Below are 16,365 nucleotides of genomic sequence, written 5' to 3'. Positions count from 1 at the left end.
GAAAACCGAGACCAGCTAATGCTCCGTATGCTGGGGAGGGTTTAGGGGATTAGGTCCAGATGTCAACGCTCATGGTACTTTGAAGTTTAACACAGCTTAACACCACTATGCAACAGTAAAAGCCATTACTTGTATGCGAATTTATAACAGTATTATGGTGAACCCTATATAGTATAAGGTTGATAAATGTTCATTAGATTAAGCGCATAAGTTTGTACATGGTGACAATGCGTAATATATATATATATATGGTTGCCTATGATAATGTTTAGTGTGTCCACTTATAAAGGAGTATGAGTGCTAGCATGCAGACCATAGTTAAATTTTTTTTTACTAAGTATATTTATGCGTGAAGGGTTGTGACAACCAACTAGTTGTTCGTAAGGGGTAAACTTTCACTCCTACTAGATGTCTCTAGGTCTTGAGCCATTACGTTTAAAGAAACCCAATTCTTAGTCAAACAAAAACAGTTTTAAGACAACTATACAAATTTAAATTATTTTTACCAAACTTTATTTTTTCTTAAAATTTCTTTGTTAATTGTCAAACAAAGCATTTTTAAGACAACTATACACATTTAGATTATTTTTACCAAACTTTATTTTTAAATTATTTTTCTTAAAATTATACTTGCGGAAAAACTTAATAATAAAGCTTTCCTTTTTAAAATTTTAACAATTTGGTAAACCAAAACTAAATTGAACTATTCCAGCTGCAGGTGCTTGTCCAGTTTTTTCCCTGTGGGTCTTGGGCCATTACATTTAAAGAAACAAGTTCTTAGTCAAACAAAAACACTTTTAAGACAACTATACAATTTAAATAATTTTTACTAAAACTTTTATCTTTAATTTTTTTTCTTTAAATTTTTTTTAGTCAAACTAAACAGTTTTAAGACAATTGTACACATTTAAATTAATTTTACCAGACTCTATTTTTAAATCATTTTTCTTAAAATTATAATTGCCTAAAAACTTAATAATAAAACTTTGCTTTTTAAAATTTTAACATTTTGATGAATCAAAGCTAAATTGATGGCTTAAAAGTTAAATGTTTGTATTGTAAATTGGATTTTGTTCAGCGCCATGTAAAAGCATAAATTATTTTTACCAAACTTTATTTTTAAATTACTTTTCTTAAAATTATAATTGCCGAAAAACTTAATAATAAAACTTTTTAAAATTTTAACATTTTGGTGAACCAAAACTCAATTGATGGCTTAAAAGTTAAACGTCCCAATTGTAAAGCTCGAGAACGTTCCACTCTCTTCCAATTTTTCCTCTCGAAGTTTCTATGTGCCTATATATCACGAGGGATGGGATCAGAACTGTCAATTGAATTTGCTTGATCGATGTCCGGCTTCTAGAGTTTTGGTGTTTGGAATCGATTTGCAAAGAATCTCACCCATCCACTGTGACTGCCTGTAATCCATTTTATTTCTTTTCAGAGGGTAAGTCTAATATACACTGTTATCCATTTTATTCTTTTCAGAAGGTAAATCTAATATACACGGTTTTGCCTTTTTGGTTAGTAAGGTTTAACATTTTTGGTTGCAGGGTTTAAGCTTCTGTAGAGTCTTTTAATGGCAGCTAGGGGGGTTTGAATAACTTTATGGCAATTTTTCGTCTGCAGAATCTTTTAAGGAGGGTTTGAATAATTTTATGGCGTTTTTTTTTTGGGAAATTAGTTGAGTGTAATGTATTTTCTATGGAATTTGGTAATTCAGATTGAGATTTGAGCGATAAAGAGTTACCTGGATCGTGCTCTGGAAAAGCTGGAGAAGAGTTACATGGATCGTGGTCTGCACTTCCCGGAAAAGCTGGAGAAGAGTTACATGGATCGTGCTATAGAAAAACTGCAGAAGAGTTACATGGATCGTGCTCTAGAAGACGTGGAGAAGAGTTACCTGGATCGTACTCTAGAAAAGCTGGAGAAGAGTTACATGGATCGTGGTCTGTACTTCCCGGAAAAGCTGGATATGCAGATGCTCCCTCTGTTATATGACAAGCTGCAGATGCTCAAAAGTAAGCTGCAGATGCTCAAAAGTCAATGCAGGCGGTTAGATGGCCATCACCATGAGGAGAACAAGGGCGTAGCGGTGGACATTGAAGAAACGCCCAAGGAGTATGTGTTCTGCGCTGACGTTCCGGGCCTTACCAAGTCCGACATTCAGGTAAATGGCGAAAATTAAATCCAGTGAGCAGGGTGGGTTTCTTGATTAGGGTTTCATTTTAGTGACAGGGAGGGTTTATTTTTTTGAAGGTGTATGTGGAAGAGGAGACGTTGCTGGTGATAGAATGCCAGGGAGTCAAGCGGAAGCGCGACGCGGTCGAGGATGAGGAGGGCTGTAAATATCTGCGAGTGGAAAGAAATAGAAGCCCTAAGTTTGCCAGGAAATTCACGCTGCCTGGGGATGCCAATGTCGAGGGCATTTCTGCATCGTGTGTGGATGGGGTTTTGACTGTTACTGTGCCCAGGATTCCACCTGCCATGGAGTTCAAAACAATTCAGATTTCCGTAAACTGACGATAGAGGAAGGCGTTTTGCTTAACCATTTTTGTTTCTTTGTTCTTCAACTGTAACCAGGTGCTGTTCCATTTTTGTTCAATGGAATGGAAGCGGTTTTTTGTTTGGAGAAGTCTGGTTTTCCACTGGTGTCACACGTGATTTCTTGTTTGAAATTGGAACAAAGAATTGATATCTGTCTGTGTGGGAAGTCTAGTTTTCCACTGGTGTCAGTCAGATGTAATTTATTTTTTGAATTTGGAACAAAGAATTGATCGCAATGAGTACTCTGTTTTGGGATGCGTAAATGAGTAAACTAGCAATTGCCCCAAAAGGTGCAAATAGAGGCCGATAGAAATGTTAAATTGAAAGAATTGTATTTTGGTTCAAAATAATAAATATTATAATAATTCAATCATTCAAACTAAACTTAGTCAATAAATTGCCCAAAATAAAATAAATCCTTAATCAAAATTATACAAATTATTATTTTTAGTTTCTACGATTCCATCACAGCTCTAACACATATATAAAGATACACAAAGTAAAGTATTGAAACATGAATATATTGCTGATTGATTTCTTGCTGTCGAATTATGGCAGTATCTCCAACCCAGAGTTATTATGAGAATACTTCATCTCACATTAGATTACGCATCAACTATTTTTGGCTTGTCATCATATAGATATGGATATAGCTAGGGTTTGCATCAGAAATGACTTATACCATGAAACCCTCCTAGGAACATTGATGCATAATAATGAAAAACTCTAACCTAGTATGAAGTTAATTTTCTTAGGTTCATGGTTTGCCCTATAATGATGCAATGTACGCATATATCAATGAAGCCCTACATGCCCATGATGCCTTTGAAGATGCCATAATCTTAATAAATAAAGTTAATAAATAAAGAACACAAGTGAAGAAACGCTCATCTTTCAAAATTGCCTAAAAGATTAAAAATATGGAGTCCGTAAACTTTGTCAAAATCATAATGATAAATTTTGCTTCAAAAAGCTTAATCCCCCATTTTCTTGACATTTGTTTTTCTTGACATGTCGCTTGTTCATCACACCCACACTAATCTTCCAACTAGGACACCTTTCTTACAAGCATAAGAAATGCTCTAGAGTCTAGTGCCCCATGTTTCCAGCACCAGAACCAAAAACTAAGGCTTTGGAATTTGCAAGAATGACACCAACAATAACAACTACAAATTTAAAGCGTAATGCCCCATAATATTGGCCATCTCGTTACCGCAGGTCTAACTCAGCTAATGGCCATAGCTAATCATCTAATCAAGAACACTCACTATTGACTTTACACCAGAATCAACGGTGATGTGCGACCATAAAAAAGCATGCCATAAACCATAACAGGGAAGTACATCATCACCATCCATATTCATCAAAGTGTAACGAACAAAGATGTAATGCTTATTAACATTTACACAGCAACTACAAGAATCCTGATGGAACAGAGTAGGTTATCAAACATTTAGAACAATGCTCCATTCAATATCCACACAATATGGCAAGAACCCTTCAATAGCATGCCAAAACTAAACAATGTCCCCACTTGTAACAACCCAAAACTAGCAACAACCCTAAACTGTTCAGAGCTCAAGTACTTGTACACCACTACCTACTCAATGGCAATTTAGGTAACCTTTACAACATTCCGTTACCCTCATGTACATGCATCTTTCACATCCAAACTAGTAAGTAAAGCAGAGTCTTTTACAAAGAAACGTTACAATGAGTTCGAAGCTCTCTTAAAACTTCAAAGTTTAAAATGAATATCACTTTACATTTGACCAAGTGAAATAATATATCTAAAACGGGGATCAAGAAAAGTACATAGTTTTTAAAGTTGAGGTTTTTATAAACCGAGTTACACATATAGTGACATAATGTAATGCATCAACAAATATTTAATTAATGTATCCCTGCCATATAGTGACTCCAAAAAGTGCAAATTTCTTCGCAACAAAATTGTGCCTCTCACACAAATATATAAACCCACTTTGTGATATATATATATATATATACCCACTTTGTGATATATATATATATATATATATATATATATATATATATATTTCAATTGCATTGTATTGTAAGTTTTACATCTTTTTGGATGGTATATATACCCTTAAATATATTTGACTGGAATTCATGTTTTCAATGATATCATACTTAGGATCCACTCAGAATGTAACTTACCACACTTGGTAAGAACACAACCAAAGATGAACTCAATCGTGCAAGAACCAATTTACAGTGACAAGTAATAGGCTTTGCTTTTCATTAGAGTGTCAAGTGATGGGTTCTCTATCTTTTGGATAATCAAATATTCTCATAGACACGAACATAGAACCATCTATGATGAAAACATAAATCATCATTGTGTAAGAATGATGAAAGCGTGCTCTTTAGAAAACATTATGGACACAATGTTACTCATATATTAATTTTTTTCCCACCTGGATATTGAAGTTCAAGAACTCTCTCACAGACACAAACATAGAACCATCAATGATGAAAGCATAATTCTGATTCTCTTTAAGAATGATGACAGCATGGAGAAACTTCATAGCCAATCCCATATTCACTCATTCATAGCCAATACTGACCAAGAACCCAATCATATGTACCTACCAAAACAACCATTGTAAACCATATCCGAATCATGTCTACCTACCAAAGCAACATAATCACAACCATGTTAAGAATGCGCATAAGCACAAAGTTAGATTTGATACCTTTGTCTTAAACCTCAATAACTGGAAAGAGAGATTAAAAATATATCCTTTTCGTATTTGTAATAATAAAATTACTTAAATATAAATTACAGAGATTTGGATTTGTATCCAAATGTGATCACTTGCCCACCCTTGGAGAGCTAAAAGCCCTTCATGGCTAAATGGAGCAGACCTCCTCTCACAATGATCATAATGGTTTTCATTGTTCCTCTCAAGAGAAAGGAAGATAAGTTTGGGACCTTAAATGAGCAGAGCTGGTTTTCTCAGTTAAGACCAGGACATAATCTGAGCACAGATAACCCCTTTTGGGACCTTGTCTGAGAAGATATCAAGACCAAGATGCCCACCCTTGGAGAACGTAAAAGCCCTTCATGGCTAAATGAATCAGACCTCCTCTCACAATCATCATAATGGTTTTCGTTATTCCCCTCAAGGGAAAGGAAGATAAGTTTGGGACTTTTAAATCAGCAGAGCTAGTTTTCTCAGTTAAGACCAGGACATAATCTGAGCCCAGATAAGCCCTTTTGGGACCTTGTCTGAGAAGATGTCAAGACCAGTACCTTATATTGAGAATAGTCATTTATACTCAGTGAAAATACAATAAGCTCATAAAGGGAGCTATGAATATGGATGTATCTCAAATATATGTCAAAGCAATACAAACATAGCAAGCCACTAGGGCCATCACTTTAGCCATCTTTACAGTAAACTATGAGAACACTAACCTAACAGTAGTTGATCATACAACTCAAAAAAATGAAAATAATGTTCATGCTAAATTCTCATAATTTTTATCTTTTACTTTTTGTTAAAAACTCCCCAGAATAGGACAAATGCAAGTTTCATAATCATTAACTTGTAAGATTGGTCACAAGTTTATTTGAAGCGTAGTCTAGAGGGTTGTAGGGGTCTTTACACTGGGCGACACCATCATGCACATGGCATCCAGCGATGGACAACGAAGGTGATCTTTAGAACAGAAAGTCTTGATTTAACACGGCCACTTTGATAGTGACAACGTGATCATCTAGTGAAAGAAGAACCAGATCATGCCAAGAGGGGTGACCACGGTTTAATTAAAATGTAATTACAGACCCAATTAGAAAGTTCCACCTACTCTATGCCTACGGTATCCCTGAGATGAGAAAGAATGAAATTGGTTATAGATCAAGAATCCACGGGCATCACTCTGAGTTTGAGATACCACATCTATCCTATGTTTCTAAAGCAAAATTCATGCACATTCCAAACTATCAGTATAATTTATTATATCCACAATAGCCCCAAGCAACTTTTTAAAATCTCAATTCACAACTCCAGCAACATAATACTTTTCCTAAACATTTCCTTGAATGAAAAGATATATCCGCCCAACGTATGTCCAAAGTATGACAAATGAACAGCACTAAATAATTTCAAATATATATCAAAGCAATACAAACATAGCAAGCCACTAAGCCCAGTACTTCAACCATCTTTACAGTCAACTATGAGAACACTCACTTAACAATAGTTGATCATACAACTCAAAAAATGAAAATAATGTTCATGCTAAATTCTCATAATTTTGATCTTTTACTTTTCTTTTTCTCCCACCTTGACGTATAACACAATAACAATCATATGATCGACATAAAGCTCTCTTTGCAACTTAGTCATCCCCAATAATTAACTACTGGAAATTTTGAAAAAATAATTAGATAACTCACGTCATGCTTTGATCACTATTAAAAAAACTACTTTTCTAATCACGCTGAAGAAAATCAAATCATTCATCAAACATTGGAAGCAAATTGACACAAAATATCTTAATATTGACTCAGAATCAAAGGTTTTCTTTTCATTTTTTTCTTATTTTCTTAATCCGTCATCTCCAAAGAGAACCTGATAGGACAAAAGTTGATCCTACACTAGCCACAATTTGTTTTAATGTAGCGAAAATCCCTTGGAGAAAATACTCAAATGCTCTCAACAATTACTCAAAAACCAACGAATGCTCTCACAGTAATAGCAATTGCCACCACTGGGCACGCAGCTTTTCAGAAACCACTCTAGACAATATCCATTGTCAGCCCATCATCACAAATCAGTGTTTTCATGTCAAAAGTTTGGATTTAAATTAAATATCTACTCAGGCAGTCTAAATTGGATGATAGTCGTCTGCAACCACATCCATGAACTTTCGTCCCAGAGAACGAGAGTACCTGAATTGAAATCAAAGGAAGAGAAAAAACTGCACGACTTAAAATTCAACCTGCAATGGTTTATGGCATTGTCGTGCTGACATAGAGTTTGGAATGCAGGACACTTCATCTCCTTCAGCATTTCCTCTTCCTCCTATTTAACAAATGGCAATTCTTCTTTTCTTTTCACTTTTTTTTCCATCAATTCTCTTAGAGCAGACAAGCCAAAGGTTTACCCAAAAACCCATTCTCTCTTAAATATACCCTTTTGGTACGAGTTTTGACTCGCATTTTTTCAATTTCTATTGCAGAACTTTTTGAGAATGTTTATATTTTTATCTTTTGACTATATTGAGGAGATCATAGACGAAGATTTGTGAACAACCCTCAACTTGCTTGTTGACACACTCCACTGACTCCTGGTATTTTGCCTTACTAATGGCTATAATAAAAAAAAGCCATTCATAACCCAACTGATTCTTTCGTTTCAACAAAAACCCCATTGTTATGGATGTTCCTAGTTTATCCTCCATATGAAGAAGCATGTGAAAGGAAAAAAAAATCATAATCAGCTGACTGAAACAAAGAGTTAGCCTGCTGTCGTTCACAGTTGCCATTAGTACTCCACACTGTCCCCTTCAACTTGTAAGAAGCTAGACCAAATACTGGTAAAGCTATCTTTGGAGAACCCCCAGAATTGCTTATCGGAGTGACAGGAACACTTTTCCCTCCAGTACTTAAATGAATACTGCCACCATCTGCCAAAACATCAGTTAGAGATCAAATGCGGAGTGAGAAAATCAGAATTCAAAAAGCATCAACATGCTTTACTGATATGAAAACTATGTGAACAAAGTAGCAACAAGATGGAGGGAAAGAAAATAGAAAACAGATGAATCAAACCTTTTAGTGGAGTTGAAAGGGAATGAAAAGTTAGGAAGCAGGCAGCCAGGTCTCGCAAGGTTGGACCTGTTGGTATCCTGTATATCGGGTACTTGTAAGGAAATTCTTGTTTTAATTAGATAGCGGTAGATAATGAAAATTCATCTAGACGTTACTGATCGCATTGAACAAAATCCAATAGAACAGGAATGCTTAATAACTAACTGGCCTCCACTCTGCAACATCCAGTTAACAGATATTAATTTTAACCTCGCAATTGAAACTACACCATGAAATAAAACATTCCTCAAAATAAATGCATAACTGAATCTTACCTTGTCAGCCAGAGGTTCACGACTATATGGAGTTGCTCGCTCAAAATATTGAAATGAAGGGCAACTGCTTCCTTCACCATCATCACTAGAAAAGCCTTTTTGTGCAGCTTTAGAGTGACTTCTATTGCCCCACCATATTTTGAGTCTCACTCTCCTTCATCACTACTACTACTACCTTCACTACCTGTATCTCTATAATCATCACTTGCATCACTCTCCTCACCAGGGGACCTGCAAAAAAAAACAGAGCATGTTCAGGACTCAACTGAGCCAGCATGAATCACGTGTCCAAATGTTATCAAGTTTTAAATGATATTGCTCCAATTAAAGACATGTGCATTAACACTGAATTGTGACAGGAAAAATCTTGTCTCAGATATGACACAACTGATATAGAGAGCCGCTGAAGCATGCAATATTTTCATCGTCTGGAGCAACATTAGAGCAGAATCGTTTGCAAAGATAGATTTCTCCAAAAAAAAAAAAAAATTGTTAAACAACAGGAGATAAATTGTTACAGTTAAAACAACAGGAGCTACGGTGTATATTATGCCTTATTTACCATATTATTATTATACAAAAGCATTCGGCTGTGGTCAGATTTACGAAAAATTTAAGGAACCTCCCTTTGACATGACTTGCTATGAAAATAACTGGTGAATTGGATAATCTACCTGGTGCCAATATTAGGTCCAGAAAGGTGAGTGTAAAGTTGAATGGCAGAAAGAGACGGTACATAATACTGCATACCAGTGTCGCTTCTATTCAACACTATCTGTACTCCAGCACCATATGCACTCCACTCATTGAATGACTCCCACAGATCACCAAGACTGAAGAAGGGCATGGATTTGGCTTCAGAATCCCTCCATCCTTTCATGAATGTCTGTGAAACCAAGAATTATTCCTATTATCAATGAAGAGCCAATGACAGAACAGCTAGAAAACATTGTGTTGTTAAAAATACAGGGTTCATAAGAGAAGATATCAAAATCCTAAAATGAAAAATGCAAACTGCCGATAAAGGTTATACAAGATTTACAATGACAGTCATATGATATTACTTTTCAATTTTCAACATAAAATTTCCCTAACAAAAGAGAAATCAAGCACTTCAGATCACATCCTTAAATCACAATCAGAATTTGAAATTCTTTCGCAGTGATATTTTTGGCTAAATTGTTAAATGGATTATCCTTTCTAGTCATCTTTTCCAACATCACTTCGCCATGCAAACAATAAAGATGCAATTAGCCATGCTGGTAATTCTATGGAGATGGATTGTTCAAATAGTGCGCGCATATATATATATATATATATATATATATATTCTGCTATATTGGCGGAAGAGAGTCCTTTTTTTTTTTTCAAAACAGAGGAAAATGAATTCTCTTTATTTGTTCAGGTTGTTCTTCATTGTAGAAATGGATCGGCCTTTGTAATCTTTTTTAATAAAATTTGAGCTAATCTACACCTCATAAATAATTGAGACTTTTATTCACTGACCCATTTTAACTTTTCTGTTTACTATCTTATAAATACCTATGGAACAAAAATCTATATATACAAATATTTCCATAAATCATAACATCTCATCCCTGCCATATACCTAAGCATGCCACAGCCTCACCAACTTAAAGGCGGCTTCAATATATCATAGCATTTCATCCCTGCCCCATACCTAAGCATGCCATAGCCTCACCAGCTTAAAATCTGCTTCTATTAATCATGTCTCATCACTGCCCCATACCGAAGCCAGGCTCACCAACTTAAAATCGGCTTCAATAAATCATGACATTTCATCCCCGCCCCATACTTAAGCATGCCAAAGCCTCACCAGCTTTAAATCTGCTTCTATAAATCATGTCCCATCCCTGCCCCATACCTAAGCATGCCACAGCCTCACCAACTTAAAATCTGCAGAAATTTAACTGTGAGATGAACAAGCTATGGCCTGTTGGTAATTCTTGAAATTAAGAGTGAAATGAAAATTTTATCTCACTCCTATCCATATTATTCCAAAAAATTCTTGGAAATAGACTATCAAAATAAGGATGGCTATTTTAACCTCGGAATTGAACACCTGCTGGGCTGCCATCTCCATTTCTCATAATCGGAATCCGGTCTTCCATTACCCTTGCAGTTATATCTGGCATCATCATAAGGGCACTGGCCAGCCTGAAAAAGAGGATAGGAGTCATCTCGAACCCATGTCCCTATGAACAGATCACATGTCGTTGCACTTGTTTCGAGATTGAGGGGACACTGTCAATCATCTCTGCAGCTATTTATCCATGTCAAGTATCTTCAACGCTTGACACAGTTTCCATAACGTTTCCTCTTATGTCCTCATCATTAACATTGGTATTAGGCATATCCATATTTTCGTCTAAAGTAGAGCAGGCATATCCATATTTTCGTCTAAAGTAGAGTAGGCATATCCATTTTTTACTGCAAGTAGGAGGCCTGCAATACTGCTGAATATAAGTATGAAGCTGAAAGAAGAGGCCATGACCCAAATGGTCTCTTAAATCCACAACGGCAGGCAAAAACTACACCTTTTTTGTTCATGCCAAAATTGCCAACAACTACTTTTCTACTTGAATAATGCCCAAATTTAGTCTAACCACCTTTGCCATGTCAATGATGTTCATGGAAGATGAGACAAACAAGCATTAAAAACAACCAGAAAACATACCGAAATTCATGTTGATCTTCGCATCAACGCCACAATCGTGCATATCCCTAACAGCTATAGGGATGTCCTTATTGTAGGCAGCACAGAGATTACATTGAAAACATAAATTCTATTGTTGTAAAAAATGCTCCAAAACAATAGAAGAGAAACAGAAGACGTGTGACAGTCTACAAAAATAACTGAAACTCGTTACCATCGCTAATAAAACCTCTGTCATCAGTAACCCTCTTCAAAGCAGAAAAATCGAAGTCTACCCTCTTCCGGGACCTTAGAGGTTTGCTTTTGCTTTTCACAGATATATATAGTTGTTCATGGAAACAAGATCAAAAGGAAGTCTTAAACGACAAAGTAAGAGGGACTTTGTAAACCCTCCTTATAACATTAAGAGATTTCTGTAAGCTCTCCAACATATCGAGCATAAAAAATCTGCAACAATGACAGAACAGCTAGAAAACATTGTGTTGTTAAAAATACAGGGTTCATAACAGAAGATATCAAAATCCTAAAATGCAAAATGCAAACGGCCGATAAAGGTTATACAAGATTTACAATGACAGTCATATGATATTACTTTTCAATTTTCAACATAAAATTTCCCTAACAAAAGAGAAATCAAGCACTTCAGATCACATCCTTAAATCACAATCAGAATTTGAAATTCTTTCGCAGTGATATTTTTGGCTAAATTGTTAAATGGATTATCCTTTCTAGTCATCTTTCCCAACATAACTTCGCCATGCAAACAATAAAGATGCAATTAGCCATGCTGGTAATTCTATGGAGATGGATTGTTCAAATAGTGCGCACATATATATATATATAGATATATATATATATATATTCTGCTATATTGGCGGAAGAGAGTCCTTTTTTTTTCAAAACAGAGGAAAATGAATTCTCTTTATTTGTTCAGGTTGTTCTTCGTTGTAGAAATGGATCGGCCTTTGTAATCTTTTTTAATAAAATTTGAGCTAATCTACACCTCATAAATAATTGAGACTTTTATTCACTGACCCATTTTAACTTTTCTGTTTACTATCTTATAAATACCTATGGAACAAAAATCTATATATACAAATATTTCCATAAATCATAACATCTCATCCCTGCCATATACCTAAGCATGCCACAGCCTCACCAACTTAAAGGCTGCTTCAATATATCATAGCATTTCATCCCTGCCCCATACCTAAGCATGCCACAGCCTCACCAGCTTAAAATCTGCTTCTATTAATCATGTCTCATCACTGCCCCATACCGAAGCCAGGCTCACCAACTTAAAATCGGCTTCAATAAATCATGACATTTCATCCCCGCCCCATACTTAAGCATGCCAAAGCCTCACCAGCTTTAAATCTGCTTCTATAAATCATGTCCCATCCCTGCCCCATACCTAAGCATGCCACAGCCTCACCAACTTAAAATCTGCAGAAATTTAACTGTGAGATGAACAAGCTATGGCCTGTTGGTAATTCTTGAAATTAAGAGTGAAATGAAAATTTTATCTCACTCCTATCCATATTATTCCAAAAAATTCTTGGAAATAGACTATAAAAATAAGGATGGCTATTTTTACCTCGTAATTGAACACCCGCTGGGCTGCCATCTCCATTTCTCATAATCGGAATCCAGTCTTCCATTACCCTTGCAGTTATATCTGTCATCATCATAAGGGCACTGGCCAGCCTGAAAAAGAGGATAGGAGTCATCTCGAACTCATGTCCCTATGAACAGATCACATGTCGTTGCACTTGTTTCGAGATTGAGGGGACACTGTCAATCATCTCTGCAGCTATTTCTCCATGTCAAGTATCTTCAACGCTTGACACAGTTTCCATAACGTTTCCTCTTATGTCCTCATCATTAACATTGGTATTAGGCATATCCATATTTTCGTCTAAAGTAGAGCAGGCATATCCATATTTTCGTCTAAAGTAGGGTAGGCATATCCATTTTTTACTGCAAGTAGGAGGCCTGCAATACTGCTGAATATAAGTATGAAGCTGAAAGAAGAGGCCATGACCCAAATTGTCTCTTAAATCCACAACGGCAGGCAAAAACTACACCTTTTTTGTTCATGCCAAAATTGCCAACAACTACTTTTCTACTTGAATAATGCCCAAATTTAGTCTAACCACCTTTGCCATGTCAATGATGTTCATGGAAGATGAGACAAACAAGCATTAAACAACCAGAAAACATACCGAAATTCATGTTGATCTTCGCATCAACGCCACAATCGTGCATATCAGTAACAGCTATAGGGATGTCCTTATTGTAGGCAGCACAGAGATTACATTGAAAACATAAATTCTATTGTTGTAAAAAATGCTCCAAAACAATAGAAGAGAAACAAAAGACGCGTGAGAGTCTACAAAAATAACTGAAACTCGTTACCATCGCTAATAAAACCTCTGTCATCAGTAACCCTCTTCAAAGCAGAAAAATCGAAGTCTACCCTCTTCCGGGACCTTAGAGGTTTGCTTTTGCTTTTCACAGATATATATAGTTGTTCATGGAAACAAGATCAAAAGGAAGTCTTAAACGACAAAGTAAGAGGGACTTTGTAAACCCTCCTTATAACATTAAGAGATTTCTGTAAGCTCTCCAACATATCGAGCATAAAAAATCTGCAACAAAATGTCTAGGGCTTCATCAATGATCAATGTTTGAGGCATTAAATCTTCTACATAAATCATTAAATATTGATTTAATGAACTCTTCTACATAAACTCACAAACAAACCACACAAAAAGTTGAAATGTGAAGGATCTAAGATTTTTACCTTTCAGAGGACATTTTCACTTCAGGAACCTCTGATTAAACTTGAATTTATGCAAAATAGAACAGCTTGTAAAACCTTAACCGATACCAAATTTGACAATCAAACAAGCATTAAAAACAACCAGAAAACATACCAAAATTCATGTTGATCTTCATCAACGCCACAATCGTGCATATCAGTAAGAGCTATAGGGATGTCCTTATTGTAGGCAGCACAGAGAATTGAAAACACAAATTCTATCGTTGTAAAAAATGCTCCAAAACCATAAAAGAGAAACAGAAGCCGCGTGAGAGTCTACAAAAATAACTGGAAGTCGTTACCATCGCTAATAAAACCGCTGTCATCAGTAACCCTCTTCAAAGCAGAAAAATCGAAGTCTACCCTCTTCCGGGACCTTATAGGTTTGCTTTTGCTTTTCACAGATATATATGGTTGTTCATGGAAACAAGATCAAACGGAAGTCTTAAACGACAAAGTAAGAGGGACTTTGGAAACCCTCCTTATAACATTAAGAGATTTTTGTAAGCTCTCCAACATATCGAGCATAAAAAATCTGCAACAAAAGGTCTAGGGCTTCATCAATGATCAATGCTTCAAAGTTATAAACGACTCTATGTAGAAGAATTATAAAAGAGCTAAATTACATATGCAGGGTTTTTGGAACTCTCAAAGATGAAGATGCAAATATTGTTAAAGCCACTGGTAAGAATTCCTCAACCTACAAAGAACACAACAATGATTAGAAAATGAAATTGCAAAAATAAATTAAGAGTACTTATCAAATGCCAAAGAAGAGGGAAATGGAGCAAATCAAAGGTCTGATTCCCTCAAAGAAAAACGTTGCAACCCCATTTGCAAATGGTAAGGCCTTCGGACATTTCAATGCGCAAAAAACCGAACCCTTCTTTTTCCAGCTCATAATTCAGAAAAATACTCAACTTCTTCCATTTTAATACACAAAATCTTTTAACACACAAAATCAAGCACGATATAGCCATAACCTGTTGATTCGAAATCCATGAGTCTTCCAGATCGATAGTAGTCTTCCACTGAAATTATTGTTCGATAAATCCACCCATGCAACTTGGTTATTTCCCAATAGATCCTCCGCCATGCCATGTATTGCAACCCTGCAAATAGGTTAGATTGGCGATACACTGTAGGATACCATACCACGGCGGTATACATCCATGTATTGCAGGTGTTATTTCGAACAATAATTTCAGTGGTAGAATACCATCCGGAAGAGGAGCAACCAAAAAGGAAAGACATTATTCGCTCACAGAACATACAAACATCAAGCAACCATTACTTTCTTTTACAAGTTCAGTGTCCTTCAAACCAAGTCCAGTGTCTTTCAAACCCTAAGTTGTGTTCCTCGCTATAGGGTTTGTGTTCCTCGCTACCTAGATATCTGCCAATAAAATATAAACAAGAATCCTAATTCGAATAGTCCACCAATAACTATCAAGAAAAAGCTATGAACTCTTAAGTGGGCTTCAGATCGTCAAACACCATGACCAAATCCCGCCACTATTAACAGGCGAAACTCGATCATTATGCTGAGGACTTTCAATCTCAAGGGACTTTTCTTCTTCTTGGCATCCCCGTGCCCAAAAACCACCGCCTCCCCATTCTTGAGAGCCAGAGTAGGCGGTAACCCGCCCAAGCGCCTACAGCGACGATTTCCTCTGCAAAATACCTTCGAAGCTGAGACAACTCCTCTGCAAAATACCTTCGAAGCTGAGACATACAGAGTTGTCTCCGACGGCAGTGGTAGGCGGAGAAAATCGCGAACCAATCTCTGAACGCAGAACAAGCAGGCGGAGAAAACCGCGAACAAATCTCCGAACGCAAAACAGGCAGAGCAGAAAACGGACAGCATGACAAGTAATTGAAGAAGACGCTGAATTCGCTGAACGGCATAGATGCCAGGTGTCAACATCAGAAAGAAAAGGACGGCGAAAGTCCCTTTCAAAGGAAGGCCTATCGGCCTAATTAGAAGGGTAGAATATCTTTTTCCCAATACAAATACATTATGATATGATTTTCTGTTTACGCACATGATTATGATTATGGATTATGGATTATGTGATTTAGATGAGGGACATTATTGTGTAATGCTGGAAATCATTTATTTATTTTTAACTGTCAAAATTACATTGTTCTTTAAATTATACATATATTATAATATATGTTTTTTATTTTTATTTTT

At 36.1% G+C, this 16,365-nt stretch overlaps 2 protein-coding genes across 11 annotated transcripts; one reads left to right on the top strand and one right to left on the bottom strand.

Moving 5' to 3' along the window:
- The first annotated feature begins 1,295 nt into the window (after nucleotides 1–1,295).
- LOC149176008 (17.4 kDa class III heat shock protein-like) lies at nucleotides 1,296–2,786 on the top strand. 2 transcript variants are annotated; one of them, XM_089423004.1, is made up of 3 exons: nucleotides 1,296–1,447; nucleotides 1,724–2,170; nucleotides 2,260–2,786. In XM_089423004.1, exons 2-3 carry the CDS (start codon nucleotides 1,787–1,789, stop codon nucleotides 2,521–2,523), a joined length of 648 nt encoding a protein of 215 aa, XP_089279130.1. In that variant the 5' UTR covers nucleotides 1,296–1,447; nucleotides 1,724–1,786; the 3' UTR covers nucleotides 2,524–2,786. The 2 variants fall into 2 exon arrangements, with proteins under 2 accessions (XP_089279130.1, XP_089279129.1); XM_089423003.1 differs by lacking the exon at nucleotides 1,296–1,447 and having other exon boundaries at nucleotides 1,534–2,170.
- A 4,439-nt stretch (nucleotides 2,787–7,225) lies between these two features.
- LOC149176007 (uncharacterized) lies at nucleotides 7,226–16,058 on the bottom strand. Of its 9 annotated transcripts, none has more exons than XM_089419820.1 (6): nucleotides 13,570–14,276; nucleotides 12,942–13,339; nucleotides 9,342–9,553; nucleotides 8,668–8,898; nucleotides 8,354–8,568; nucleotides 7,226–8,208 (listed from the first exon to the last, which is right to left on the bottom strand). In XM_089419820.1, exons 2-4 carry the CDS (start codon nucleotides 12,975–12,977, stop codon nucleotides 8,814–8,816), a joined length of 333 nt encoding a protein of 110 aa, XP_089275946.1. In that variant the 5' UTR covers nucleotides 12,978–13,339; nucleotides 13,570–14,276; the 3' UTR covers nucleotides 7,226–8,208; nucleotides 8,354–8,568; nucleotides 8,668–8,813. The 9 variants fall into 9 exon arrangements, with proteins under 9 accessions (XP_089275946.1, XP_089275947.1, XP_089275949.1 ...); XM_089419821.1 differs by lacking the exons at nucleotides 12,942–13,339; nucleotides 13,570–14,276 and adding exons at nucleotides 10,277–10,584; nucleotides 10,736–12,921; XM_089419823.1 differs by lacking the exons at nucleotides 12,942–13,339; nucleotides 13,570–14,276 and adding an exon at nucleotides 14,284–16,058.
- Between the last annotated feature and the right edge of the window lie 307 nt (nucleotides 16,059–16,365).

Source organism: Pinus tabuliformis, chromosome 4_1 (genome assembly GCF_031772625.1).
Source record: "Pinus tabuliformis cultivar Carrire ecotype Pingquan chromosome 4_1, CPIR1, whole genome shotgun sequence".
Lineage (NCBI taxonomy): Eukaryota > Viridiplantae > Streptophyta > Pinopsida > Pinales > Pinaceae > Pinus > Pinus tabuliformis.
This window is presented reverse-complemented; position numbering and strand designations above follow the sequence as displayed.